Here is a 27,439-nt window from a genome sequence, read left to right on the forward strand (position 1 = left end):
TGGCTTAAAATCTCCATCTAAAATCTAGAGGCAACATGGATACCCAACAAAATATGAGAAAGTAGTTGTACAATTAATTAAAATGCATACAAATAGGGGATTCATGAACCAATCAAATAAAATTTGTATATGATAACCTTAAAATGTCAACAGCTTCAATCATAACCTATTAGTTATTAGTATTTTAATATTACACTCAGATGGAGCTTGCCTTACTTCCAAAGTACTTTCTCAAACAGAGAAAAAGAACAATGTGGACATTTTATTTCTGAAATGTTTTATTCTTTTAATCAATACATATTAAGTATAGAATTTCCTTAAAAATTAACAAATAACTGATTTTCACTGTTAGGACACTGTTATGCTGCTCTTCTAACTTTTCTTTTTACATTTATCCACATTCCAAGTAGATTATCCAAGTAGATTATCATAGTAAGGTTTTTGTGTGTTACTTTTGTCCAAGTTGTGACAACTGAAACAAAATAAAACACAAAATCATACATAAAACTTTTAAAAAAGATCACAAAAGAAACATTCAAACATATCTGTAAACCCCTTAATAAATTACACTTCCTATGTTATTCACTACATTCCTAGAATAATAAATCTTAATGTTCACCACTAACTCAAATGTTAAACGTTTGTAGATATTTAAAAACTGAAGGCTGGGCATGGTGGCTCATGCCTGTAATCCTAGCTACTTGGGAGGCTGAGGTGGGAGGATCACTTGAGGCCAGGAGTTTGAGACCAGCCTGGGCAACATAGCGAGAGACTGTCTCTACCCAGAAAAAGAAAAGGAAATGGAATTGCAATAAACATTGTCATAGCAAAAAAATGTAAACATTATTAGTTAACGTTCAATTGATGGAAAACAAAAACTCTGGGAATTAAAAAAATTAATGCTAACTTCGTGAAAATGTAAAAAGAAATGTCATGAGTGAAACACTACTGACACGTCTGATATATTTTTGTATTTCTAAAGGATCATTAAAAGCCAAAGAAAAGGCTTTCAGTTCTGGAAGGATGGGCAAACTCCTACTGGAAACGTTATTACTTATCAAGGTTTTCTTAGTCGTTCATGACAACACCTTATCTTGGTATAGCTGGATGGCTTTGGTTGCAGCTGGTTCAGGTGAGTAAGAGGTTTTCTTTCTCTCTTTTGAAAAATACCAATAGCAACAAACAACAAAGGTATATACTTTACCTGTTTTATGAACTGTGTAGCATTAAAAAGCTCACTGCAGCCATATAAAATGTGTTTACCTTGTTTTCCCTGTAAAAATCAGAGTCAGAACTTAGATACAAGTAACAAGAAATATATTCAATATTCCCAAGAAAAGAGATTAATATGCTGTTTTTTTGTTGTTAACATTCTTTGGGATAGTGTTGGATTTTAGTGTACACATCTACCTAAAAATTGCATGAAATGAAGACGAATAAAGTGGTGAAATGAGCATAGTATTTTTGTCCCCCAAAATATATATTATGGCATACTATTGGTGCCATTTCCTGTTACACTAAAAATAGAAGGAATCTGACTGTCAAATTTCACAGGAGCAACAGTTACCTATAAAATCTTAGAACAACATTCTTTCAGTGTAGGATGTCTACTACTTGAATACATTCGAGTTTCTATATGCTGAAAGTGGACTATGGTGCAGGTAGCATGGATTGTGCTTTTAGTCCCACTTGAGCAACACAGTATTTATAAGTTAATACATCTCATCCCATGTTGTCAAATTCAGGAATAAAAGTAATAGTTACAATGCTGGAACACAATCACAACAGCCAAAACTTCTCTACTAGGGATTTGCTAATTTCTTGTATGTATTGTGAACCTGAAGGTAAATTCATGAGATTTCTTTTGTAATATAAAAAAAGTTTATTCTAGCACAAAGTAATTTGATGATTCATCAAAGAACAGAGGAATGATGGCTTTGTCACACAACTCTGTGATGTATAAGCTGAGCAAACATTAGTGGCTGAGTACATGTCTTAGCTGGCCATCTCTGAGAATAAATAAAAAGCCACAACTCAGATTTTTTTCAAAATGAGATGGTATATGGGTCATATAATTGGGATTCTTGTGGCTAACAGGCATTAATTAAAGGTAGAGGTCACAGTCTACAAGGAGAAAGCAGGCATAGGGAAACATTAGAGGGGTTCAGAACTTCTAGGCATAGCTCCCAGGAGAACCTGATTCTTGTTCAAGGAGAGATCTTTTATGCCTCTCTGGTCAGGTAGGCAAAATTGGGCTGCATGACCAGACTCAACTGCAGAAACCAGGTGCAAAATGTAAAATCAATCTTTACATTTTCTATTAAACAATGCTGGCAAGCCAGCTCAAGGTTGCCCCCAGTTTATCGTAGTCTCTAGCCCAGGACTAGAATTCATCACTAGTTAGTACTTCATTCAGGTTTGGCTAAACGAACATCAGCACCATGGATTCCAGTATTCCTGGAGATAAGCACAAGGGTACAGTAGCCCAGTTGAGATTAATCCTGACTTGTACAGTCCCCACCCTGGGCCAAGCTTTCTTAACCAAATTACTCATCATCATTCTTTTCTAATTGTTTTTAGCCATCCAATGAAGTGTAGGTGTAATTTTAAAGAAACTGTAGTTTACCAAACATTCCAGTGCAGACTTGTTCTTAATCATGTACAAGCTTGATGACCCCTTTACTTCCTCTCTCAGTTAACAATTGAACTTTATGGGCTGGGTGCAGTGGCTCATGCCTGTAATCCCAGCACTTTGGGAGGTCAGTGCAAGTGGTTCACAAGGTCAGAAGTTCGAGACCAGCCTGGCCAGCATGGTGAAACCCCGTCTCTACTAAAAATACAAAAATTAGCCAGGCGTGGTGGTGTGTGCCTGTAATCCCAGCTACCCAGGAAGCTGAGGCAGGAGAATTGCTGGGAAGCGGAGGTTGCAGTGAGCTGAGATCACGCCACTGTACTCCAGCCAGGGTGACAGAATGAGACTCCGTCTCAAAAAAAAAAAAAAGAAAAAAAAAATTGAACTTTATAAAATGTACCAATATAGTGATTCAATGTAAAATTAACTCAATGTAGTTCTTTCTCTAACCAATCACCTTCTATCAAGAGAATACCTTGTGGTTTTAAGTCAAGTTCCCAATTCGCCAATATCAGTATTATCAAATGTTTTGATAAAATCAGTCAAATTACTTTTTACCAATTATACCAAAGTTATGCCAAATAGCATTTACATTATGGGTTAGATTAACAACATTACTAAATAAATCAGAATTACAGCAGTATTTTCTGGCACTTGCCCCTTATGTCGTGGACTATTATAAACCAAGGGTCATGTTAATTAATTCTGTATTGCAGGTCTCATGTAGGCATAGTCGCATGTTTAGTTTCATACACCGAGACTGTACTGACAGAGGTTTCTAATGATGTGAGGAAGGCTGTCATAGACCTACTAGCTCAGTTCCTTCTTAATAGGGCTGAATGGTAGGGAAAAGATTAGGATTATTCACGACAAAAACTAAGGGATTTAAAAATCCTCTCAGGACAATTAAACTGGGGGGCTTAGTAGCTACTAAAAATTTAATGGATCTAAAGGGCATCTATGAATAATATAATATATAATATAATGGTCAAAGACTAGATGCTTTGCCCCTGTGATCAGAAAGAAGACAAGGATGTCTGCTCTTGCCTCTTCTATTCAACGATGAATTGAAGGTTCTAGCCAGGGCAGTTGCAGAAGACAGAAAAGAAGCAACACTATATCTATTTATAGATAACATGATCTTGTATATAGAAACTTCTAAAAATCCATTAAAAACAATTAGAATACACTCAGCAAGGCTGTGAAACATAAGATCAACATATAAAAATCAGCTGGATTTTTAAGCACTTCGAATGAAGAATCCAAAGATGAACTTAAGAAAATATCTTTCATAACAGCATAAAAATATACTCTGAAGACTACAACATAGTGAAAGAAATTACAGATATAAATGGAAAAACATCCCATATTCATGGACCAGAAGCCTTAATTAAGATGAAAATACTCCCCAAACTCATCTACAGATTTAAGTATGCTCCCTATAAGAACTTAGTCTTTGTAGACATTCACAAATTCTAAGATTCATAAAAAATTGCAAAAGACCCAGAAAAGCTGAAACAATAAAGTAGGAGGACTCACATGTGTCCTGATTTCAAAAAGTACTAAAAAAGCCATGATGATCAACACAGTATAATACTGGCACAAGAACAGACCTATAGATTTGAAGAATGGAACTGAGAGTTCCGAAATAAACCCATACACATCAAGTGATTTTCAGCAAGATTGCCAAAACCATTACATGGGGGAAAGAAGAGACATTTTTTTTTTTTTTTGAGATGGAGTCTCGCTCTGTCTCCCAGGCTGGAGTGCAGTGGCGCGATCTTGCCTCACTGCAAGCTCTGCCTCCTGGGTTCACGCCATTCTCCTGTCTCAGCCTCCCGAGTAGCTGGGACTACAGGTGCCTGCCGCGCGCCCGGCTAATTTCTTGTATTTTCAATAGAGAAGGGTTTCACTGGGTTAGCCAGGATGGTCTCGATCTTCTGACCTCGTGATCCACCCGCCTCGGCCTCCCAAAGTGCTGGGATTACAGGCGTGAGCCACCGCGCCTGGCCAGAATAGACTTTTCAACAGAAGGCGGTGAAACAACTGGATAGCCATATGCAAAAAGATGAAGCTGGATCTTCATACCATATTAAAAAATTATATAATTCTTAGAAGAAAACTCAGGGTCAAATCTTTATGACCTTAGATTTGGCAAAGGATTCTTAGATATGCCACAAAAAGCCCAGGCAACAAAAGAAAAAAAGAGATACACTGGACTTTGCTGAAATAAACTTTTGCGCTTTAAAAGACACCATCACAAAAGGAGAAAAGACAACCCAGAGAATGGGGGAAAAAATCTGGAAATCATATATCTGATACGGGAATTGTATCGAGATTACATAGAGAATTCTTACAACTCAGTAATAAAAAGGCAAAATAACCCAATTAAAAATGGACAGAGGGGTCGGGCGTGGTGGTTCAAGCCTGTAATCCCAACACTTTGGGAGGCCAAGGTGGGTGGTGGTGGCACGTGCCTATAATCCCAGTTACTTGGGAGGCTGAGGCAGGAGAATCGCTTGAATCCCAGAGGCAGAGGTTGCAGTGAACCGAGATTGCACCACTGCACTCCAACCTGGACGACAGAACGAGACTCCGTCTCAAAAAAAAAAAAAAAAAAAGACAAAGGATCTAAACAGACATTTCTCCAAAGATATACAAATGGCCAATATACACGTGAAAACATTTTTGACTTCGTAAGTCATCAGGAAAATATAGATAAAAAAGCAAGTGTTAGTAATGAAGTGGAGAAGTGAGAACCCTCATACACTGCTGGGGGGAATGTAAAGTGGTGCAGCTGCTTTGGAAGATAGTCTGTAGTTCTTCAAATGACTACAGAGTTACTAAGTGACCCAACAATTCCACTCTTAGGGATATACTTAAAAGAAGTGAAAACATACATTCACACAGAATTATGGTGGCCATTATCTATGGTTCCATGTGGACAGCAACAGGTCTTGTCTAGAAAAGACACTCATTTGGATGTGTATACCTGGTAGCTGCAGGAATCACCTTTAACATTACTAGAGGCCACAGCAGAAACCATTTCAATTTAGACCTCCTACTTATGTATGATCTGATAAAGAAACTCACTTTACTGCAGGTGCAGTTCAACAATGTGCTAACCACCATTATCTACCATACACTAACATATACCTCACCAAACACAAAGTATTGGAGCAAATGTTTGAAACACTTTTCAAATTGCTAATGACAGAGAGTTACTTGCATGATGGAATGTGTGTCAAAACATAAAGGGCATGGAATTAAAGGGGGAATCAACACTAAATAGATTATAGAGATACTTCAAGAAAAATAAAGGAGGGTAGAATAACAACACAGGAACTGATAACAATTTCCTCCATATTTCTGAACATTTTCCTTTTTCTCTGATCATGTAGAACATGGATATGGATTACATTTACAAGCTCAGAAAGAAGGATCAGTTGCAAACATGACATGAAGATAATACCTCTAAATATAACTGAGGAATGATGGAATGGACTGTTTTTATTTTCACTGATCTAAGCTTGGAATTAATGTTTTTTTGCATCTTTCCTCACATGTGGGCAAGACAGTCCTATAAACTTGTAGTTATTCACCCCAACTTCATGTGACTGGGAATGGACGAAGGGGGAAAGCACTGGCCACTCTCACACTGCCGTCCGCTCCTCTTGCCGAATCTGATGGTTGCTAACTCAGGGGTCGAGGTCTGGGTAAAAAACTAACGACAGGAGAAAGAAGGAAAAGTCTTTACTCTCAGAAAGGGAGTGAATAAGTAAATAATGCAAAAGAGAAAGTTAACATTATTTTGGTATCTTGTAAAAGCCTGGGCGCAAGAAACTGCTCTCAGCTCTATTTATAGATGCCCGTAAGACCTGATGAAATTGTCTCCTTTACTTGAAGCTAAGATATTTAATAATCTTAATAATTTAATCTGCAGAATTTTATCTGAATCTTGATGATGCTAATAACATCTTGAGGATAAACACAGAATAATTCTAATGCTTGCCTTTTGGCTCCTGTTGGTTTTATCTATTGTACAGAACCGCTTTGGGGAGGCAAAATTAGGACACTGTTGTCTCTGAAAGGTACACAAACAATTTTGTTGAACAACGAAGTCACAGACCACCATGTAACTATTAAACACAGTTATGATTTGTTAAGAAAGGTGTCCAGAAACACAGACATAAAATAACTGCTGCATTTCCAACTAGTCATAGTGTCGTGTGCTCTAATGCCTATGGACCTTGTTTCTGTGGGTGGAAGGCACTGAGGTTAAAAAATTCTTGGTACTGAAACCAAGTAAGGGGTAACTAGGTGGGCTTCCCCACTTACCATTGATAGCCCTGCTGTTTTGCTGAGAATAATTACTACTGATATGACACTGTCTCGGGGAACTGAAAACTTTTGTCTCCCCTCCCCCACCATCTCTCAAAAGGTTCCTGAAAGATTTTGGATCCAAAAGATATATTCAAACGATATTCAAGCAATAAAAACTCAATGGCAACAACGTATTTGGTGGTTAAACCAATTTGGGCAGAAACACTGGCACAGTTCTATGAGTCCCATGGTAAGCCCAATTTGCCTTTAATGAAAAGAGACATACTGAGGAAGATGACTTAATGACCTATTGGTTGTTTACAAGAAATGTTATTTCAGGAGGAAGGGAAATGGTGGCAAGCAGCCTGGAAAAATGATAAAACAAACTCAACAGTTACATAAAGATGGGAAGACACATGCACCCAAACTCAAGAAGGATTAAGTATGCTCCTCAATTAAAAGCTGAAGTAGGGCAAGGAAAATGGCCTGGTATCTTGGCAGAGTTAGCAAAAAGAATGAATTTATGGGAAACTTACAGTGCCTCAGTCCATTATAACATTTTGGTATATAAGCAAGAGTTGATTTTGTTGAGAAAGATGAGAAAACATGTAGTAAGCAATCTAAATCATAATGTAATTGCTACCTGGTGCAAATGATATCATTGGTGAGGTTCTAAGCAAGCTAAATCATAACGTAATTGCTATGTGGTGCAATACTGGTATCACTGGTGAGGTTCGTAAGAACAAATCCTATGACCAAATGAATGAGCCAAATGTATAAGGAAATTGAATTAAAACCCCTACAAGATGGTCTTCTGGTAAAAGGCCAGATTATCAGAGAAAGAACTAGACTAATAATTGTTATAAAATTTCACAAAATTGAACTTTCTGTGGTAGAAAGAGGTAAAAACTGTCAAGCTTGTACATGATTAAGAACACGTTTTCACTGGACTATGGTAAACTGCAATTTTTAAAAAAGTTATAAATCTACTTCAGTCACTACAAATGATTAGTATTTTGGTGTTTATCTTCTTGTTTTTCTGTTATATAATGTAAAAGATGCCAAAAGAAGAATGATGACAAGTGATTAAAAAAGCTTAACTAAGGGTAAGAGTGTGTGGAATGCATAAGTGTCTATTGCAACCATGTGTTTATCCCTGGGAACACCTGGAACCAGTCATGTTGCTAACTATTGGCCAAACCTGAATGAAATGTTCTAAGTAGTGATGAATATAGAGTCCTGTGCTAGGGTCAAGACTAGGGGGCAACTTGTACTAGCTTGTCAGCACTGTTTATAGAGATGGTTTGCATCTGGTTTCTGTCAATGTTCCCTTGGTTTCTGCTTTTGAGCCTGGTCATGCAACTTAATTTCTGCTATGAAACTAGAGGAGTATTAACCACTCCCGCTTGAAAACTGGCACAAGATAAGGATGCCCTCTCTGACCACTGCTATTCAACATAGTATTGGAAGTTCTGGCCAGGGCAATCAGGCAAGAGAAAGAAAAGGGTATCCAAATAGGAAGACAAGAAGTCAAACTGTCTCTGTATGCAGATGACATGATCCTATATTTAGAAAAGCCCACACAGTCTCAGCTCAAAAACTTCTTAAGCTGATAAACAACTTCAGTAAGGTCTCAGGAAACAAAATCAATGTGCAAAAATCACTAGCATTCCTATACAACAGTAACAGTCAAGCCGAGAGCCAAATCAGGAAGAAGCGCCCATTCACAATTGCCACAAAAAAAATAAAGTACCCAAGAATACAGCTAACTAGGGAGGTGAAAGATCTCTACAAGGAGAACTACAAACCACTGCTCAAATAAATCAGAGATGACACAAACAAATGGAAAAACATTCCACGCTCATGGATAGGAAGAAGAAATACCATTAAAATGGCCATACTGCCCAAAACAGTTGATAGATTAAACGCTATTCCTATTAAATTGCCATTGACATTCTTCACAGAACTAGAGAAAACTATTTTAAAATTCCCATGGAACCAAAAAAGAGCCAAAATAGCCAGGGCAATCATAAGGAAAAAGAACAAAGCTGGAGGCATCATGCTATCCGACTTCAAACTATACTATAAGGCTATACAGTAGCCAAAACAGCATGGTACTGGTACAAAAACAGACCTATGGACCAATCAAACAGAACAGAGAACCAAGAAATAAGACTGCATACCTACAACCATCTGATCTTCCACAAACCTGACAAAAACAAGCAATGGAGAAAGGACTCCCTAGTCAATAAATGGTGCTAGGATAACTGGCTAGCCATATGCAGAAAACTCAAACCGGACCTTTTCCTTACACCCATATACAAAAACCAACTCAAGATGGATTAAAGACTTAAATGTTAAACCCAAAACTATCAAAACCCTGGAAGACAACCTAGGCAGTATCATACTGGACACAGGAACGGGCAGAGATTTCATGACAAAGACACCAAAAGCAACTGCAACAAAAGCAAAAATTGACAAATGGGATGCAATTAAACTAAAGAGCTTCTACATAGCAAAATAAATTATCAACAGAAAACCTATAGGATGGTAGAAAGTTTGTGCAAACTATGCATCCAGGAAAGGTCTAATATCCAGCATCTATAAGGAGCTTTACAAGAAAAAACTACCCCAGCCCAGACGCGGTGGCTCACACCTGTAATCCCAGCACTGTAGGAGGCTGAGGTGGGCGGATCACTTGAGGTCAGGAGTTCGAGACCAATCTGGCCAACATGGTGTAACTCTGTGTCTATTAAAAATACAAAAAATTAGCTGGGTGTGGAAGGGCGTGCCTGTAATCCCAGCTACTTGAAAGGCTGAGGCAGGGAATCACTTGAATCTAGGAGGCAGAGGTCGCTGTGAGCCGAGATGGCACCACTGCACTCCAACCTGGGCAATGGAGTGAGACTCTGTCTCAAAATAAATAAATAAATAAATAAATAAAAATAAAAAAAATCCATAAAAAAGTGGGCAAAGGACATGCACACTTTCAAAAGAAGACATACATGTGGCCAAAAACATATGAAAAAAAGCTCATCACCACTGATCATTAGAGAAACGCAAATCAAAACCACAATGAAATACCATCTTACGCCAGTCAGCATGTTTTTTTTTTTTTTTTTTTCTTTCTTTAAGATGCTGGTGAGGTTTTGGAGAAAAAGGAACACTTATACACATCCCTGTTTGGAATGTTGATGCAACTGTAAATTTAGTCATTGTGGAAGGCAGTGTGGCGATTCCTCAAAGACCTAAAGACAGAAATACCATTCGACCCTGCAATCCCATTACTGGGATTTGGGGTATATACCCCAAATGATATAATCATTCTATTCTAAAGATGCACGCACAGGTATGTTCACTTGCAGCGCTATTCATGATAGCAAAGACATGGAATCAACCTAAATGTCCAATGATGTTAGACTAGATAAAGAAAATGTGGTACATATACACCGTGGAATACCACGCAGGCATAAAAAATAATAAGATCATGTTCTTTGTAGGGACATGGATGGGGCTGCAGGCCATTATCATCAGCAAACTAACTCAGGAACAGAAAACCAAATACCGCACGATATCTAAGTGAGAGCTAAATGATGAGAACACATGGACACATCAGAGGGGAACAACACATACTGAGGTCTGGTAGAGGGTGGTAAGAGGGAGAGGATCTGGAAAAATAAAAATGGGTACTAGGCTTAATACCTGAGTGATGAAATAATCTGTACAACAAACCCCATGACACAAGTTTACCTATATAACAAAACTGCACTTGTACCCCTGAACTTAAAAGTTAAAAAAAAAAAAAATAACCTTTATACAAGACTGGGCTCTTCTGAAACTAATGTATCTCACATATATCTTGGTGGTTCATGATGCAAAGATGAAGCGTGTCCTATGAAACTAAGATAGAGGGGGGCGGAGCAAGATGGCCGAATAGGAGCAGCTCCAGTCTCCAACTCCCAGCGCGAGCGGCACAGAAGACCGGTGATTTCTGCGTTTTCAACTGAGGTACTGGGGTCATCTCTCTAGGGAGTGCCGGACAATCGGTGATGGTCAGCTGCTGCAGCCTGACCAGCGTGAGCTGAAGCAGGGCGAGGCATCGCCTCACCTGGAAGCGCAAGGGGGAAGGAATCCCTTTTTCCTAGCCAGGGGAACTGAGACACACAACACCTGGAAAATCGGGTAACTCCCACCCCAATACTGCGCTTTAAGGAAACAGGCACACCAGGAGAATATATCCCACACCTGGCCGGGAGGGTCCCACGCCCACGGAGCCTCCCTCACTGCTACCACAGCCGTCTGCGGCGATCTATCCGCAAGGCAGCAGCGAGGCTGGGGGAGGGGCGCCCGCCATTGCTGAGGCTTAAGTAGGTAAACAAAGCCGCTGGGAAGCTCGAACTGGGTGGAGCTCACAGCAGCTCAAGGAAGCCTGCCTGTCTCTGTAGACTCTACCTCTGCGGACAGCGCACAGCTGCAGCCCATTAGGGGAAAGAGCGGGGGCGGTGCAGACGCCAACGACTCTGTCTGACAGCTTTGGGGAGAGCCCTGGATCTCCTAACGCGGAGGTTGAGATCCGAGAACGGACAGACTGCCTGCTCAGGTGGGTCCCTGACCCCTGAGTAGCCTAGCTGGGAGACATCCCCCACTAGGGGCAGTCTGACACCCCACACCTCACAGGGTGGCATCACCCCTGAGAGGAAACTTCCAAAGAAAGAATCAGACAGGTACACTCGCTGTTCAGCAATATTCTATCTTCGGCAACCTCTGCTGCTGATACCCAGGCTAACAGGGTCTGGAGTGGACCTCAAGCAATCTCCAACAGACCAACAGACAGTCCTTCTGACTGTCAGACGGAAAACTATCAAACAGGAAGGACACCTATACCAAAACCCCATCCGTACGTCACCATCACCAAAGTCCAGAGACAGATAAAACCACAAAGATGGGGAAGAAGCAGGGCAGAAAAGCTGGAAATTCAAAAAATAAGAGCGCATCTCCCCCTGCAAAGGAGCGCAGCCCATCGCCAGCAACGGATCAAAGCTGGTCAGAGAATGACTTTGACGAGATGAGAGAAGAAGGCGTCACTCCATCAAACCTCTCAGAGCTAAAGGAGGAATTACGTACCCAGCGCAAAGAAACTAAAAATCTTGAAAAAAAAGTGGAAGAATTGACAGCTAGATTAATTAATGCAGAGAAGATCATAAACGAAATGACAGAGATGAAAACCATGACACGAGAAATACGTGACAAATGCACAAGCTTCAGTAACCGACTCGATCAACTGGAAGAAAGAGTATCAGCGATTGAGGATCAAATGAATGAAATGAAGCGAGAAGAGAAACCAAAAGAAAAAAGAAGAAAAAGAAATGAACAAAGCCTGCAAGAAGTATGGGATTATGTAAAAAGACCAAATCTACGTCTGATTGGGGTGCCTGAAAGTGAGGGGGAAAATGGAACCAAGTTGGAAAACACTCTTCAGGATATCATCCAGGAGAACTTCCCCAACCTGGTAGGGCAGGCCAACATTCAAATTCAGGAAATACAGAGAACGCCACAAAGATACTCCTCCAGAAGAGCAACTCCAAGACACATAATTGCCAGATTCACCAAAGTTGAAATGAAGGAAAAAATCTTAAGGGCAGCCAGAGAGAAAGGTCGGGTTACCCACAAAGGGAAGCCCATCAGAATAACAGCAGACCTCTCGGCAGAAACTCTACAAGCCAGAAGAGAGTGGGGGCCAATATTCAACGTTCTTAAAGAAAAGAATTTTAAACCCAGAATTTCATATCCAGCCAAACTAAGCTTCATCAGTGAAGGAGAAATAAAATCCTTTACAGATAAGCAAATGCTTAGAGATTTTGTCACCACCAGGCCTGCCTTACAAGAGACCCTGAAGGAAGCCCTAAACATGGAAAGGAACAAGCGGTACCAGCCATTGCAAAAATATGCCAAAATGTAAAGACCATCGAGGCTAGGAAGAAACTGCATCAACTAACGAGCAAAATAACCAGTTAATATCATAATGACAGGATCAAGTTCACACATAACAATATTAACCTTAAATGTCAATGGACTAAATGCTCCAATTAAAAGACACAGACTGGCAAACTGGATCAAGAGTCAAGACCCATCAGTCTGCTGTATTCAGGAGACCTATCTCACATGCAGAGACATACATAGGCTCAAAATAAAGGGATGGAGGAAGATCTACCAAGCAAATGGAGAACAAAAAAAAGCAGGGGTTGCAATCCTAGTCTCTGATAAAACAGACTTTAAACCATCAAAGATCAAAAGAGACAAAGAAGGCCATTACATCATGGTAAAGGGATCAATTCAACAGGAAGAGCTAACTCTCCTAAATATATGCACCCAATACAGGAGCACCCAGATTCATAAAGCAAGTCCTTAGAGACCTACAAAGAGACTTAGACTCCCATACAATAATAATGGGAGACTTCAACACTCCACTGTCAACATTAGACAGATCAACCAGACAGAAAGTTAACAAGGATATCCAGGAATTGAACTCATCTCTGCACCAAGCGGACCTAATAGACATCTATAGAACTCTCCACCCCAAATCAACAGAATATACATTCTTCTCAGCACCACATCGCACTTATTCCAAAATTGACCACATAATTGGAAGTAAAGCACTCCTCAGCAAATGTACAAGAACAGAAATTATAACAAACTGTCTCTCAGACCACAGTGCAATCAAACTAGAACTCAGGACTAAGAAACTCAATCCAAACCGCTCAACTACATGGAAACTGAACAACCTGCTCCTGAATGACTACTGGGTACATAACGAAATGAAAGCAGAAATAAAGATGTTCTTTGAAACCAATGAGAACAAAGATACAACATACCAGAATCTCTGGGACACATTTAAAGCAGTGTGTAGAGGAAATTTATAGCACTAAATGCCCACAAGAGAAAGCAGGAGAGATCTAAAATTGACACTCTAACATCACAATTAAAAGAACTAGAGAGGCAAGAGCAAACACATTCAAAAGCTAGCAGAAGGCAAGAAATAACTAAGATCAGAGCAGAACTGAAGGAGATAGAGACACAAAAAACCCTCCAAAAAATCAATGAATCCAGGAGTTGGTTTTTTGAAAAGATCAACAAAATTGACAGACCGCTAGCTAGACTAATAAAGAAGAAAAGAGAGAGGAATCAAATAGACGCAATAAAAAATGATAAAGGGGATATCACCACCGACCCCACAGAAATACAAACTACCATCAGAGAATACTATAAACACCTCTACGCAAATCAACTAGAAAATCTAGAAGAAATGGATAATTTCCTGGACACTTACACTCTCCCAAGACTAAACCAGGAAGAAGTTGAATCCCTGAATAGACCAATAGCAGGCTCTGAAATTGAGGCAACAATTAATAGCCTACCCACCAAAAAAAGTCCAGGACCAGATGGATTCACAGCTGAATTCTACCAGAGGTACAAGGTGGAGCTGGTACCATTCCTTCTGAAACTATTTCAATCAATAGAAAAAGAGGGAATCCTCCCTAACTCTTTTTATGAGGCCAACATCATCCTGATACCAAAGCCTGGCAGAGACACAACAAAAAGAGAGAATTTTAGACCAATATCCCTGATGAACATCGATGCAAAAATCCTCAATAAAATACTGGCAAACCGGATTCAGCAGCACATCAAAAAGCTTATCCACCATGATCAAGTGGGCTTCATCCCTGGGATGCAAGGCTGGTTCAACATTCGCAAATCAATAAACGTAATCCAGCATATAAACAGAACCAAAGACAAGAACCACATGATTATCTCAATAGATGCAGAAAAGGCTTTTGACAAAATTCAACAGCCCTTTATGCTAAAAACGCTCAATAAATTTGGTATTGATGGAACGTACCTCAAAATAATAAGAGCTATTTATGACAAACCCACAGCTAATATCATACTGAATGGGCAAAAACTGGAAAAATTCCCTTTGAAAACTGGCACAAGACAGGGATGCCCTCTCTCACCACTCCTATTCAACATAGTGTTGGAAGTTCTGGCTAGGGCAATCAGGCAAGAGAAAGAAATCAAGGGTATCCAGTTAGGAAAAGAAGAAGTCAAATTGTCCCTGTTTGCAGATGACATGATTGTATATTTAGAAAACCCCATTGTCTCAGCCCAAAATCTCCTTAAGCTGATAAGCAACTTCAGCAAAGTCTCAGGATACAAAATTAATGTGCAAAAATCACAAGCATTCTTATACACCAGTAACAGACAAGCAGAGAGCCAAATCAGGAATGAACTTCCATTCACAATTGCTTCAAAGAGAATCAAATACCTAGGAATCCAGCTTACAAGGGATGTAAAGGACCTCTTCAAGGAGAACTACAAACCACTGCTCAGTGAAATCAAAGAGGACACAAACAAATGGAAGAACATACCATGCTCATGGATAGGAAGAATCAATATCGTGAAAATGGCCATACTGCCCAAGGTGATTTATAGATTCAATGCCATCCCCATCAAGCTACCAATGACTTTCTTCACAGAATTGGAAAAAACGGCTTTAAAGTTCATATGGAACCAAAAAAGAGCCCGCATTGCCAAGACAATCCTAAGTCAAAAGGACAAAGCTGGAGGCGTCACGCTACCTGACTTCAAACTATACTACAAGGCTACAGTAACCAAAACAGCATGGTACTGGTACCACAACAGAGATATAGACCAATGGAACAGAACAGAGTCCTCAGAAATAATACACACATCTACAGCCATCTGATCTTTGACAAACCTGAGAGAAACAAGAAATGGGGAAAGGATTCCCTATTTAATAAATGGTGCTGGGAAAATTGGCTAGCCATAAGTAGAAAGCTGAAACTGGATCCTTTCCTTACCCCTTATACGAAAATTAATTCAAGATGGATTAGAGACTTAAATGTTAGACCTAATACCATAAAAACCCTAGAAGAAAATCTAGGTAGTACCATTCAGGACATAGGCATGGGCAAGGACTTCATGTCTAAAACACCAAAAGCAACGGCAGCAAAAGCAAAAATTGACACATGGGATCTAATTAAACTAAAGAGCTTTTGCACAGCCAAAGAAACTACCATCAGAGTGAACAGGCAACCTACAGAATGGGAAAAAATTTTTGCAACCTACTCATCTGACAAAGGGCTAATATCCAGAATCTACAAGAACTCAAACAAATATACAAGAAAAAAGCAAACAACCCCATCAAAAAGTGGGGAAAGGATATGAACAGACATTTCTCAAAAGAAGACATCCATACAGCCAACAGACACATGAAAAAATGCTCATCATCACTGGCCATCAGAGAAATGCAAATCAAAACCACAATGAGATACCATCTCACACCAGTTAGAATGGCAATCATTAAGAAGTCAGGAAACAACAGGTGTTGGAGAGGATGTGGAGAAATAGGAACACTTTTACACTGTTGGTGGGATTGTAAACTAGTTCAACCATTATGGAAAACAGTATGGCGATTCCTCAAGGATCTAGAACTAGATGTACCATATGACCCAGCCATCCCACTACTGGGTATATACCCAAAGGATTATAAATTACTCTACTACAAAGACACATGCACACGTTTGTTTATTGCGGCACTATTCACAATAGCAAAGACTTGGAATCAACCCAAATGTCCATCTGTGACAGACTGGATTAAGAAAATGTGGCACATATACACCATGGAATACTATGCAGCCATCAAAAAGGATGAGTTTGCGTCCTTTGTAGGGACATGGATGCAGCTGGAAACCATCATTCTTAGCAAACTATCACAAGAAGAGAAACCAAACACCGCATGTTCTCACTCATAGGTGGGAACTGAACAATGAGATCACTTGGACTCGGGAAGGGGAACATCACACACTGGGGCCTATCATGGGGAGGGGGGAGGAGGGAGGGATTGCATTGGGGAGTTATACATGATATAAACGTCATGCACATGTACCCTAGAACTTAAAGTATAATAAAAAAAAAAAAAAAAAAAAAAAAAAAAAAAAAAAAGGAAACTAAGATAGAATCCCAAGTATAGTTATTTGTTTTGGAGCTCTGTGGCATCTGCTGTGTGTTTTTGTCTTCATTGTACCATAACCCTCTACCATTATTAAGGCATAAGGACATAAAGAATGATCATTATTTAATGTTAAGTGAATAAATGAAGATTACAAAATGACATTCTAAAAATAGCTAATTCTGTTGCCCCTGAATTTTAAATAGTGTTTTTCCTTTTCAAAGTATGTCCCTTCCTTCCTTCCTTTTTGCTTAGTTGTCTGCCACTCCCTGCACCCCCCTTCATTTGCTACCTCTATAGCTCCTGTTTGCTGAAAAAACAAAACAAAAAACCCCATTTGTTAGAAGTATGTTGCTGATTTAAGTTAACAGGAGTAAAGTGCATATTATTCAGATAAATGAGTTTTGTAAATCATTTCATGATAGTTTTGTTTTTTTTTTTTGGAAGAGCTTGCTTGAGGTCTCTAAGCATTTGATGTTATATTAAGACAGGTAGCTGCAAAGTGCATTTATCAATAAGATACATTGTTTTCTAGATTAAGTGCAATTTTAGGCCAGAAATGAGTGTGATAGGAATAGGAAAACAATAAACATTTAAAAACCATATATGCATGATTTTTGAAACTACCTTTTAAAAGTTGTAAAAGGATCAGGATAGCCATCAGAGAATGCTAGTGTTCTACCTATGAAACCATCTAACAACAGAATAAAAAGTCTAAATAAAATGTACCTTTATGTAGTCAACAAGATTTTGATATTCAATGTAGTTGCCTCCTCCCACCACAAAAACAATGGCCTAAAATGCAAACAGATAAAAAAAAAGCAACATGGTTTTTAGTCTGAAACCTATTCTAAAATTAAGGTTAAAAAATGTTAGCCAAAATTCATATTCTAAGCACCTGATGCTATTTTAATTATTAGGAAATGTTTCTAAAAAGTCAATTTATAAATTTCTAATGTCTCTTGAGTAGTATGAAGAGATTTTTCAGAAACAATTTAGAGGAAAATAACTATAATTTCCAGTATATGTTATTTACTGTATTTTTTATGGAGAAGCTTCTTTGTATTTCAAATGAAAACAATCATGATATCTTCACAAATGTTTGGAATCCAATTTCAGAAAAAGGTTCCACACATGTAAAAAACTCTCACTGCAATCTGAAAGACTTCATTTCCTGTGAATTATTTGTCAGTTATTTTTAAGCTTAAAATATTATAAATATAAGCAGCTTTATAAATTAGAAAAATATAATTGCTAGGCCAAATTTTTTGATAAGAATCTTGGGTATACACAGCTGGATTTATCAAAACTACCATACACTAATCATCATAAAGCCATATTTGGGATGGACAGTCTTCAAGATTGGTCACCTTTCATCTTTCCTTTCTAGGAACAGAGAATTTTTATATGAAACTTACCTCTTGGAATGGATTCTTATTTCTGGGAACTGAGCTGTAATAAAGAAAAACCGTACTGAAAATTTCACCCATGGCTTTTATTATGAATAAAATAGGTATGGGAAATACACACACATGCACTATTAGATAAGTATTTACCATTCTATCTCCTTCACTTCCTTAGAGGGGTGGGTCCTTTAATTTTGCAGAGCCAGGTAGTGAACTGGGTTTCATAGGAAGAAGCTAGAAGAGGGAGGTCTCTCAGAGTCTAAAAGGAAATGGGTCAACCTATTACTTTAAAATAAAATTCTAGGCCGGGCGTGGTGGCTCAAGCCTGTAATCCCAGCACTTTGGGAGGCCGAGACGGGCAGATCACGAAGTCCGGAGATCGAGACCATCCTGGCTAACCCGGTGAAACCCTGTCTCTATTAAAAAATCCAAAAAAAACTAGCCGGGCGAGGTGGCGGGCGCCTATAGTCCCAGCTCCTTGGGAGGCTGAGGCAGGAGAATGGCGTAAACCCGGGAGGCGGAACTTGCAGTGAGCTGAGATCCGGCCACTGCACTCCAGCCTGGGTGACAGAGCAAGACTCCGTCTCAAAAAAAAAAAAAAAATTCTAGATGAGCAGCAGCTCCCATGAGGAGAAGTATAAGTCTGGGTATGTGGTGAATGGATAAGGCATATATTTTATGTGGTAAATTTTTACCACACTCAGTATTATATATAGTTTGTGGATATCTACATTTGTGGAAAAACTGTATAAATACATGTATGGGAAGAATAACAACTCAGGAAGCAAACAGGGAAGGGAAGGAGGGATCTGAATTTTGCTGTAGCTTATTTATTAAAGATCTCTTGGACACCAAAGTATTATAAAAATATACATAATAAAGACATTTTTCAAAGCTTGTGCGAGTCTAGACTTACATTTAAGTGCTAAAACAGGCTGTACAATATGACTTAAAAGGACAACTTAGATTTTTCCCAAAAGTAATTTTTGAAAATCTCAACTGAGAAAAGAGGGCTATTATAACTTTCCTTAATTGTTCAGAGGCTGATGACACAGTTCTATAATCTTTTCCTTATTTCTATGGCCTGTCTGAATATCCACAGAAGCAGCTACAAGTCCACCTGACTGAAATGCCTCTTCAGTGTTTCAGTTCCTTAAAGAGCAGACATGGATGAGGACAGATAAGACTTATAGAATAGTATTACTAGTTATTAATCACCAAGATTTAACTGTGATGGGATAGCTTATCTGTCTTTTCAATGCTAATATTCTTCTTCATTACCATGCATAAACTACATTAAGGATTAAACATTTCTCAGTAAATTTTCAAGAAGCCAAGTATCCCTTGATATCCATGAAGGACTGGTTCCAGGAACCCCCATAGACACCAAAGTCCACAGATGCTCAAGTACCTTATGTAAAATGGTGTAGTGTTTGCATATAACCTATGCACATCTTCCCATATACTTTAAATAATCTCCAGATTACTTATAATACCTAATACAATGTAAATGCTAGGTAAACAGTATAACAAACTATATAGTTTACATTATATTAGGTATTGCTTAGAGAATAAACACAAGAAAAAAAAAGTCTGTACATGCTCAGTATAGATACAATCATCCGTTTTTCCCCCCAAATATTTTTGAACCCTGGTTGGTTGAATCCATGGATGAGGAACCCATGCATATTGAGGGCTAACTGTGTATCTACTTGATAGCTAAATGCAAGGAAGGAAAAAAACGTAAGCTGGAGAATCATCAATATAGGAAAAAGTTGCTAACCTACAGTTGTAAAGTGTACAACCAGTGGTTTTTAGTATATTTAGAGTTGTACAACCATCACTGTCTAATTTCAGAACATTTTTATCACCCCAGAAGAAGTCCTGTACCATTAGTAGTCAATCCTCATCCCCCTTTCCGTAATCCATTCTTTATCAAATTCTCTCTTGCCAACAGCAGCTGCTATTGGCAGTTCTTATGCAATTTTGCTTGTTATTTCTGGTAAATTCAGAAAAGGGAATAAGATTTCAAGTTATCAAACAATTTAATCTAGTGACTAGATTATTTTCACACCATCTACAAAGATGTGAAAGCTTGGGATAGAGCATATGTAAAGTTCTGAAGATCCCAAACATAAGGAAGAGGCAAGAAACTAGCCTCACTAGCTTCATCTACAGACAAATCATTTCAAGGCAGTTATTCCCGGCTCCCCACCCCCAATTCTGCCTATTCTTTTTCTGTATCTCATAGGCTATTTGTCATACCACTGCTAATTAAATCATGAAAAATAATATCCATAAGGATATCTTACCATCCAATGTCTGTGATAAAATGCAGAATTTATTTATAGAATGTTTCATTGACACAAGGTGTTATATAGCAATGGTTCCCAGAGACTTTCATTTTATGGACCAGTTAAATAAAAAACAACCAAACAACTGCTATCCAATATAAAGCTCCTATTTTTTTCAATTGGTCCAATAAGAATATTCATTTAAAAACACATGTTATCCAAATTTCCCTCACCCACAATTAGTTTCTAATACTGCCACGATTTCATAAAAACACCAGTAAACATCTGAATGGATTTGTGTGTGTGTATATGTGGAAGGAAAAACATCTAAATGCTAAGTATCATTACTAGAGATATCTCTGGATAATGAGATTATACATACTGTTTCCTTATGAGTTTTCCACATAGTTTGGATTTTTAATAAGTAGTACTATATAATAAAAAAATCAATTATTTCCATTCTTGAGGGGAAAAAATCCATAACAATTTAAACAAGACAAAAGCTGCTTACCTGTCATTGCCCCGGAGCATTTTGGGATCAAAATATCTATAGTCATCAGTTTCCTATTAAAAAAATAGAACTTTACCATGACTGTGGAATTTCTCTTTAGAAGGTCAGTTTGTTTAACGAATCTATCCATTTTGCAGAATGTATAACAACCCCCTAATACTTAATGAACATTTACTATGTGCTAACTTTTATTCTAAGTGCTTTAGATGAAATTACTCAATCCCAATAATGGTCTATCAGGTCGTTACTGTTACCCTCATTTTTCAGATTGGCAGTTTGGGGTACAGAAAAGTTATGTAACTTTATAAAGTTACATGATTAGTAGGTATGGGAACTACAGGATTTGAACCCAGGCAGTCTAGTTTCAATGCCCAAGTTCTTAATTACCATGCCAGAGAAACCACTTCTCTTCTAGAGTGTTGATAGTCCTATCAAAACCTGATTCATGACAAATACGCTACACATGTTGGTACTAATCAGTCCTGTACCCAATGGTGGACATTGCTAATCAATCATAGCACTCTCAGTAAACCCAAACACAGTGTAAGGATCCTTCAAGAAACCACAACCAGCCAGACTTAAAAGGCAAGATAACCTATCTGATATCTTGCCTTAATTTTAATTTATTCAATTAAGAAATGAAAGGAAAACATTTAATAAATGAACTGATAAAAATGCATCCAGAATTAGGTTACAGCATTTAAAATGGATACAATCGATTATCTGTCAGGTCTAAATTAGTATACTTTGCTAATCTCTTTAGCATTTTGCTAATCTCTTCATTGCTTCCAAATCAATTTGTCCATCTGGGAAGAGGAGAAGGAATGAGAATGCAGGCAACCGCCTCACCTAGCAGATGAAGAAATGCTTTCAAAACAGAAAAAGTTACTTTTTCCTAGTTAAGTAAAAAAATATCCATCTGCAATAATATGCCTTGAGTTATAAAGTCAAAGTCAAGGGAACTCATCAATGAACTTTCATAGCTTGGAGAAACATTTCAGTAAGATCCACAAGGTAGCCATCCATGTGTTTATGACAGAAAAATGTGGAAGCAATGTGTATGCTGGAATGAGCACCAGGCAGGAACATAGCAGTAGTAGGTTTCTGGTTCCAATTCTGCTACTAAAAGTAGTGTGACTTGGGAAGTCACAACATTTCTTGGTTGCCTCTCCTCCACTGTTAAGATGACTTACGTTTCTTTAACTCTCTAACTAAGTTCTGGGATTCCATGAAGGGAATGATTCTTGCCCTAATTGATACAGCATAATGGTAAAAAACTTGGCCTTTAGTTAAAATCTTAAGTCTGCCATTTACTAGCTGTGTGTCCTTGGGAAAGTTAATTGACTTCATTGCACTACAGTGTCCTCATCTATAAAATGAGAACGATAATACTAGTACTTAGAAAGTTCTAATGAGGATTAGGTGAGATAATAGGTGAAAAATGCATTTTTGTTTTTTTTTTTTTTGAGGCAGAGTCTTGCTCTGTCACCCAGGCTGGAGTGCAGTGGTGTGATCTCGGCTTACTGCAAACTCTGCCTCCAGGGTTCAAGCAATTCTCCTGCCTCAGCCTCCAGAGTAGCTGGGATTACAGGTGTGTGCCACCATGCCCCACTAATATTTTGTAGAGACGGGGTTTCACCATGTTGGCCAGGCTGGTTTTGAACTCCTGACCTCAAGTGATCCGCTTGCTTCGGCCTCCCAAAGTCCTAGGATTACAGGTGTGAGCCACCGAAAAATGCTTTGAATGATTTCTGGAACATGATAAGTACTCAATAAATGTTAGCTATTATTTTTATTATTACTGTCATTATTTTTCATCTCAACTTCAAGATTAGGGTAACAAAATATCACAATTTTTTTTTTCTTTTTTTTGAGACAGGGTCTCACTCTGTCACCCAGGATGGAGTGCAGTGGCACAATCTTGGCACAATGCAGCCTCAACCTCCTAAGCTCAAGTGATCCTCCCACCTCAGCCTTCCAAGTAGCTGGGACTACAGGTGCACATCACCACACCAGGCTAATTTTTTGTATTTTTTGTAGAGATGGGGTTTCACCATGTGGCCCAGGCTGGTCTCAAACTTCTGAGCTGAAGTGATCCGCCAGCCTTGGCCACCTAAAGTGCTGGTATTACAGGCATAAGCAACCATGCCTGGACAATATCAAAATTTCTTAACCCAGTATCAAAATTTCTTAACCCCCCTGTGTATTTGGCACCTGTCTAAATTTTTGGATTTACTTATATTTCTAATCTTTATAGTTGCTTGGCATAATATCTTGTGGAAGTTTATTGCCTATTAGGAAGCAGTATTCTCTAAATCAATTAGTCATAACCGTATACCTCTCTTAGGCTTTTCAGGAAGAACCTTTTCTTCATGTATTCTAGAATGTAGTGACAAAGTCTATTATTATTTCATTGTATACCACTTTATCTGTATTGATTCCCAGATGGAAGAATCCAATCCTTTTTAGCTTATTATAAACGACTCTCCCATTCCTTTCATAATACTAACTGCCCTTTTGAGATGTTTTATTACACTGTATCTTTGTTTTCACACCAGTGAATTTTAAAATTTGTTTTTGTTAGTTTCTTCTGTTATTACAGTCATGTTCTGACAATTACAAAAAATGTCACACTCGTCTGAAGATTCTGTTCTCATTTTTTCTTAGGATTGGAATCCTAAACCTCACTGCCAAGTCTATAGGGATTTAGATCAACTCAAACCAGGGTTTTGATGTGGGTAGGATCATGCTGCCTGTTTTTGATTCCAGATTCTTGTGGTAATAACTACCTTTTGGTTGTGACAGTAACAGGATGGGATGTTTTATGAAACAGATTGTGATGATTTTTACATTCTTTTTCGAACTACAGATAGCTTAGAAACCCATTCTTTAAGCCAATGCTCATGATACTGACCCATGTGTCTATTCACCCAATGATTTCATTGTCAATGGACTTATGCAGCCCAAAATAATTTAGTGCCCTGTAAACATATGCACTTAACATTTTTACTGTGCACTGCTTTCCTGATTTAACTTTTATAAAATTAAATTGGTTTGGTACTCTTTATACTACATCGACAAATGCTCAGTGGTTCTTTTTTCATTTACAGAAATTTGTTCCTTAGGATATATTTCACATTTAATTATACAAATAGAATATAATCGACATGACATTTGAATGAGAGCTGGCCAGAATGGGTATAGCAGCTGAGAAAACCAATTCCCAGAATCTGTGATAATGGCTAAAAAAGGCTTCTTGAGAACATGGACTCTTCCTTTCTCTCATGTATTCTGCTGTGACTAGGCTCACAAGGAACTCAATCTGATTTTATCCTCTTTCATACTAGTCAGTTTGACATATTCAGGAATTTACACAAAGTATGTTATATGGTACTCACAGGGTTTGACTTCATCTCCATAAGATTGTCCAAAATACGAGTAACAGGTAGATTCTGTGGAAAAGTATTTTGTTAAATATTAGAACATCAAACCAAAACCACCTGATCATTCTACAGTTAAGTATGCTTACCTTTCAATTAAACACATTCTAAGATTAAGTAGTCTGTGAATGGTAAAAGTGATGTCAAAGATGTAAATACTCTTGGCACTACTCAAGTTTCCATAGGAAAATATAATTCTAAGTAAAAATGCTTCTTTAAATGTGTAGGTGTATTCAGGTTTTAATACAAATACATGTTTGGGCTTTTTACTTTGTTGGGTGTTTGCTTTTAATACTAGTAACTGCAAGCTTTTGTTTTGATCAAAGAAGAATCCCCCTCCCCACCTTTTTTTTTTAATGTTTTTTTAATTTTTGAGATGCAGCCTAGCTGTCACCCAAGATGGAGTGCAGTGGCACAATCTCGGCTCACTGCAGCCTCTGCCTTCTGGGTTCAAGCGATCTGCCTGCCTCAGCCTCCCAAGTAGCTGGGAATACAGGCTCATGCCACCATGCCTGGCTAATTTTTATATTTTTAGTAGAGACAGGGTTTTACCATGTTGGCCAGGTTGGTCTCAAACTCCTGACTTTAGGTGATCCACCCACCTCAGCTTCCCAAAATGCTGGGATTACAGGCGTGACCCACCATGCATGGCCAGAATCCCATTGTATTTTTTTCATTTCCTCTCTGTGGATTATAAAAGTTTTCTTTAAAAATAAAGTAACTTTTAAAGTTTGTGCAAATGTATGATTTTAAATGATGTAAGAGTTCATTCATTTCTAATAAAAAGGTATTTTTTGTACTTTGGAAAATGGGGATATGGATACACGAACAACTTTATTGACCATTTTTATTTTGCCTGGGATAAATTCCAAGTTTTCAATGTTGTACTGCATCATCTTACGGAACAGATTCCACTTTGAACATGAAATGTACAACACAGGTGCTGGCAAAAGGTTGTCTCCTGACTTGTTTACAGGCTGTGGCATAAGAAATACTGTTACATTTCAGTCTGACAAGTTTTATTATTTTGAACATAAGTCAAATTTAGAAAATTTAGTAGGTGACTATTAAGTTTATTCAAAGTGCATTCCTAATGAAGTGTTATTCTGTTCATTTTGAACTGATATTTCCTTTGTGAATTGTACAGGATGTTCTGAAGAGAACAGTCTTGTATCTATTGTACTTTATGTATTTCAGAGACTTCATATGACAAAAACATTCAATCTGATTGTTTATAAATCAGATTAAAATCTATAGATAACATATTACTATTATATAAGGATTTTCTGTTTTCTTAGATCATAAAACATTTTATTGTAATTAAAATGGACTGTCACTAAGGATACTGCTACCTTCCCTAGACTGGTAAAGTAAAAACCTTTTAAGATGGTCTCAGGCAAGTAAAATTAAAATTAAAGCTATTTCATTACTCTCTGATATTTGTGTTGGCTAGGTACTTTCAAATATAAATACAAGCATCAAATGTTCAAGCTGTCTGAATATACTTCCTGAATACTATTTAGATTTTTTTTTTTAAAAAAAGGTGGCTCAAAATTTTACCTTTTAAGTTTTGTTTCAAATAAAATTGAGTCTGTTCACTTAAGAGTGAGTCTAAACCAATTTCTCTAAAGAGTAAGTGGGTGCAGATTTAAATGTGCTTTAAATAAAGATTTTAAAATGCTTTATCCAAAGGAGAAAAACTATAGTTATGTATTCCAAGTAATACCAACAACAGATATGAAGTACTTTGCAACATAACGAGAATAATTTAAAAATTCTAGAACAAAAGAACATTATAAATTGTTTTGTAAAATTTTACTAAACTTGACAACTTTATATCAATTTCTGTATTTACACTGAATTCTGTGTTTAGCTTCCTGCATTGTACTCTTAGATACATACAATGGAGGAAAATTTAGAAAAGATTATATGTAATAATAAACCATAAGGGTCATATTATTTTTATATTTGTGAAAATAATTGGAAGTTTGAATATTCATACCAATATTCCATGATAAATCTTTAATTAGTATAAAATGAGATTTTCCTAAGGATACAATTAAATTTTACTTTATGTTTTATGGTTCTGCTATATCTGAAGACGAGTCTGCCAAATAGGTCATTAAGTAACATGAGAAAAATTTCTTTCCAGCAAAGTTGTTCAAAAATTAAGGAGCCCAGAGACAAGTCTTTCTTATGTTTTTGTCTGGTTTTTACAACCAAATAACACACCAAAATCATCTACCACTTCTATACAATACAATATTCACATACTCCCATATATTAAAGGAAGCTTCAGGTACAGAGAATGGTTTTAAAAAATACATAACGTCTTTAAAATGGAAAGAGTACTTCAGGAAACAACTTTTGAGATCTGTCACCAGCTAATGCTCTAGCTAGCCTCCATTCTTTGCCTAAAGGCCTGAATTGACTTAATCATTAACAAAAATCAATTATATATTTAGAATAATTTACATACCAGGTTAATCAAGTTTTACTGGTTAAGAAAACTGGATTTTAGCAGCTAACATACCAGCATATGGAAAACATCCAAACAAAACCATACAATATTCTTTGCTCAACAAATAGTGTGTTATCTTATGTGTCTTTACAAACATAAAAAGTCTGTGTGCTTCAGTAAAAGGGGTATAAACAAAATTTTATCAAATGAAAAACTCAATTGTTTTAAGAATTCCCAAGCATATTTTGTTCTTAAAAATTGTTGTTTAGAAATAAAATGGAAAACATTATTGTACAGTTTGCAACTAAATTTTTATTAGAAAGCTATTATAGATATAGATTT

General features: G+C 37.6%; 1 protein-coding gene across 4 annotated transcripts in view; it reads right to left on the reverse strand.

Annotated features, from left to right (window-relative positions):
* Positions 1 to 247: 247 nt before the first annotated feature.
* The window catches only part of SCFD1 (sec1 family domain containing 1), a 109,570-nt gene continuing 82,378 nt past the window's right edge, over positions 248 to 27,439 (reverse strand). For 3 of the 4 annotated variants that reach the window (XM_033188356.1, XM_033188355.1, XM_033188354.1), the window contains 6 exons: positions 24,595 to 24,648; positions 21,197 to 21,249; positions 18,404 to 18,437; positions 17,715 to 17,780; positions 1,205 to 1,273; positions 250 to 472 (listed from right to left, as the gene is read on the reverse strand). In XM_033188356.1, coding sequence (XP_033044247.1) covers positions 449 to 472; positions 1,205 to 1,273; positions 17,715 to 17,780; positions 18,404 to 18,437; positions 21,197 to 21,249; positions 24,595 to 24,648 — 300 coding nt within the window. In that variant the 3' untranslated portion in view covers positions 250 to 448. Of the gene's footprint in view, positions 473 to 1,204; positions 1,274 to 17,714; positions 17,781 to 18,403; positions 18,438 to 21,196; positions 21,250 to 24,594; positions 24,649 to 27,439 lie in introns of all 4 variants that reach the window. The other variant, XM_033188353.1, reaches the window with a different exon arrangement.

Source organism: Trachypithecus francoisi, unplaced genomic scaffold, assembly GCF_009764315.1.
Source record: "Trachypithecus francoisi isolate TF-2019V2 unplaced genomic scaffold, Tfra_2.0 Lachesis_group3, whole genome shotgun sequence".
NCBI lineage: Eukaryota > Metazoa > Chordata > Mammalia > Primates > Cercopithecidae > Trachypithecus > Trachypithecus francoisi.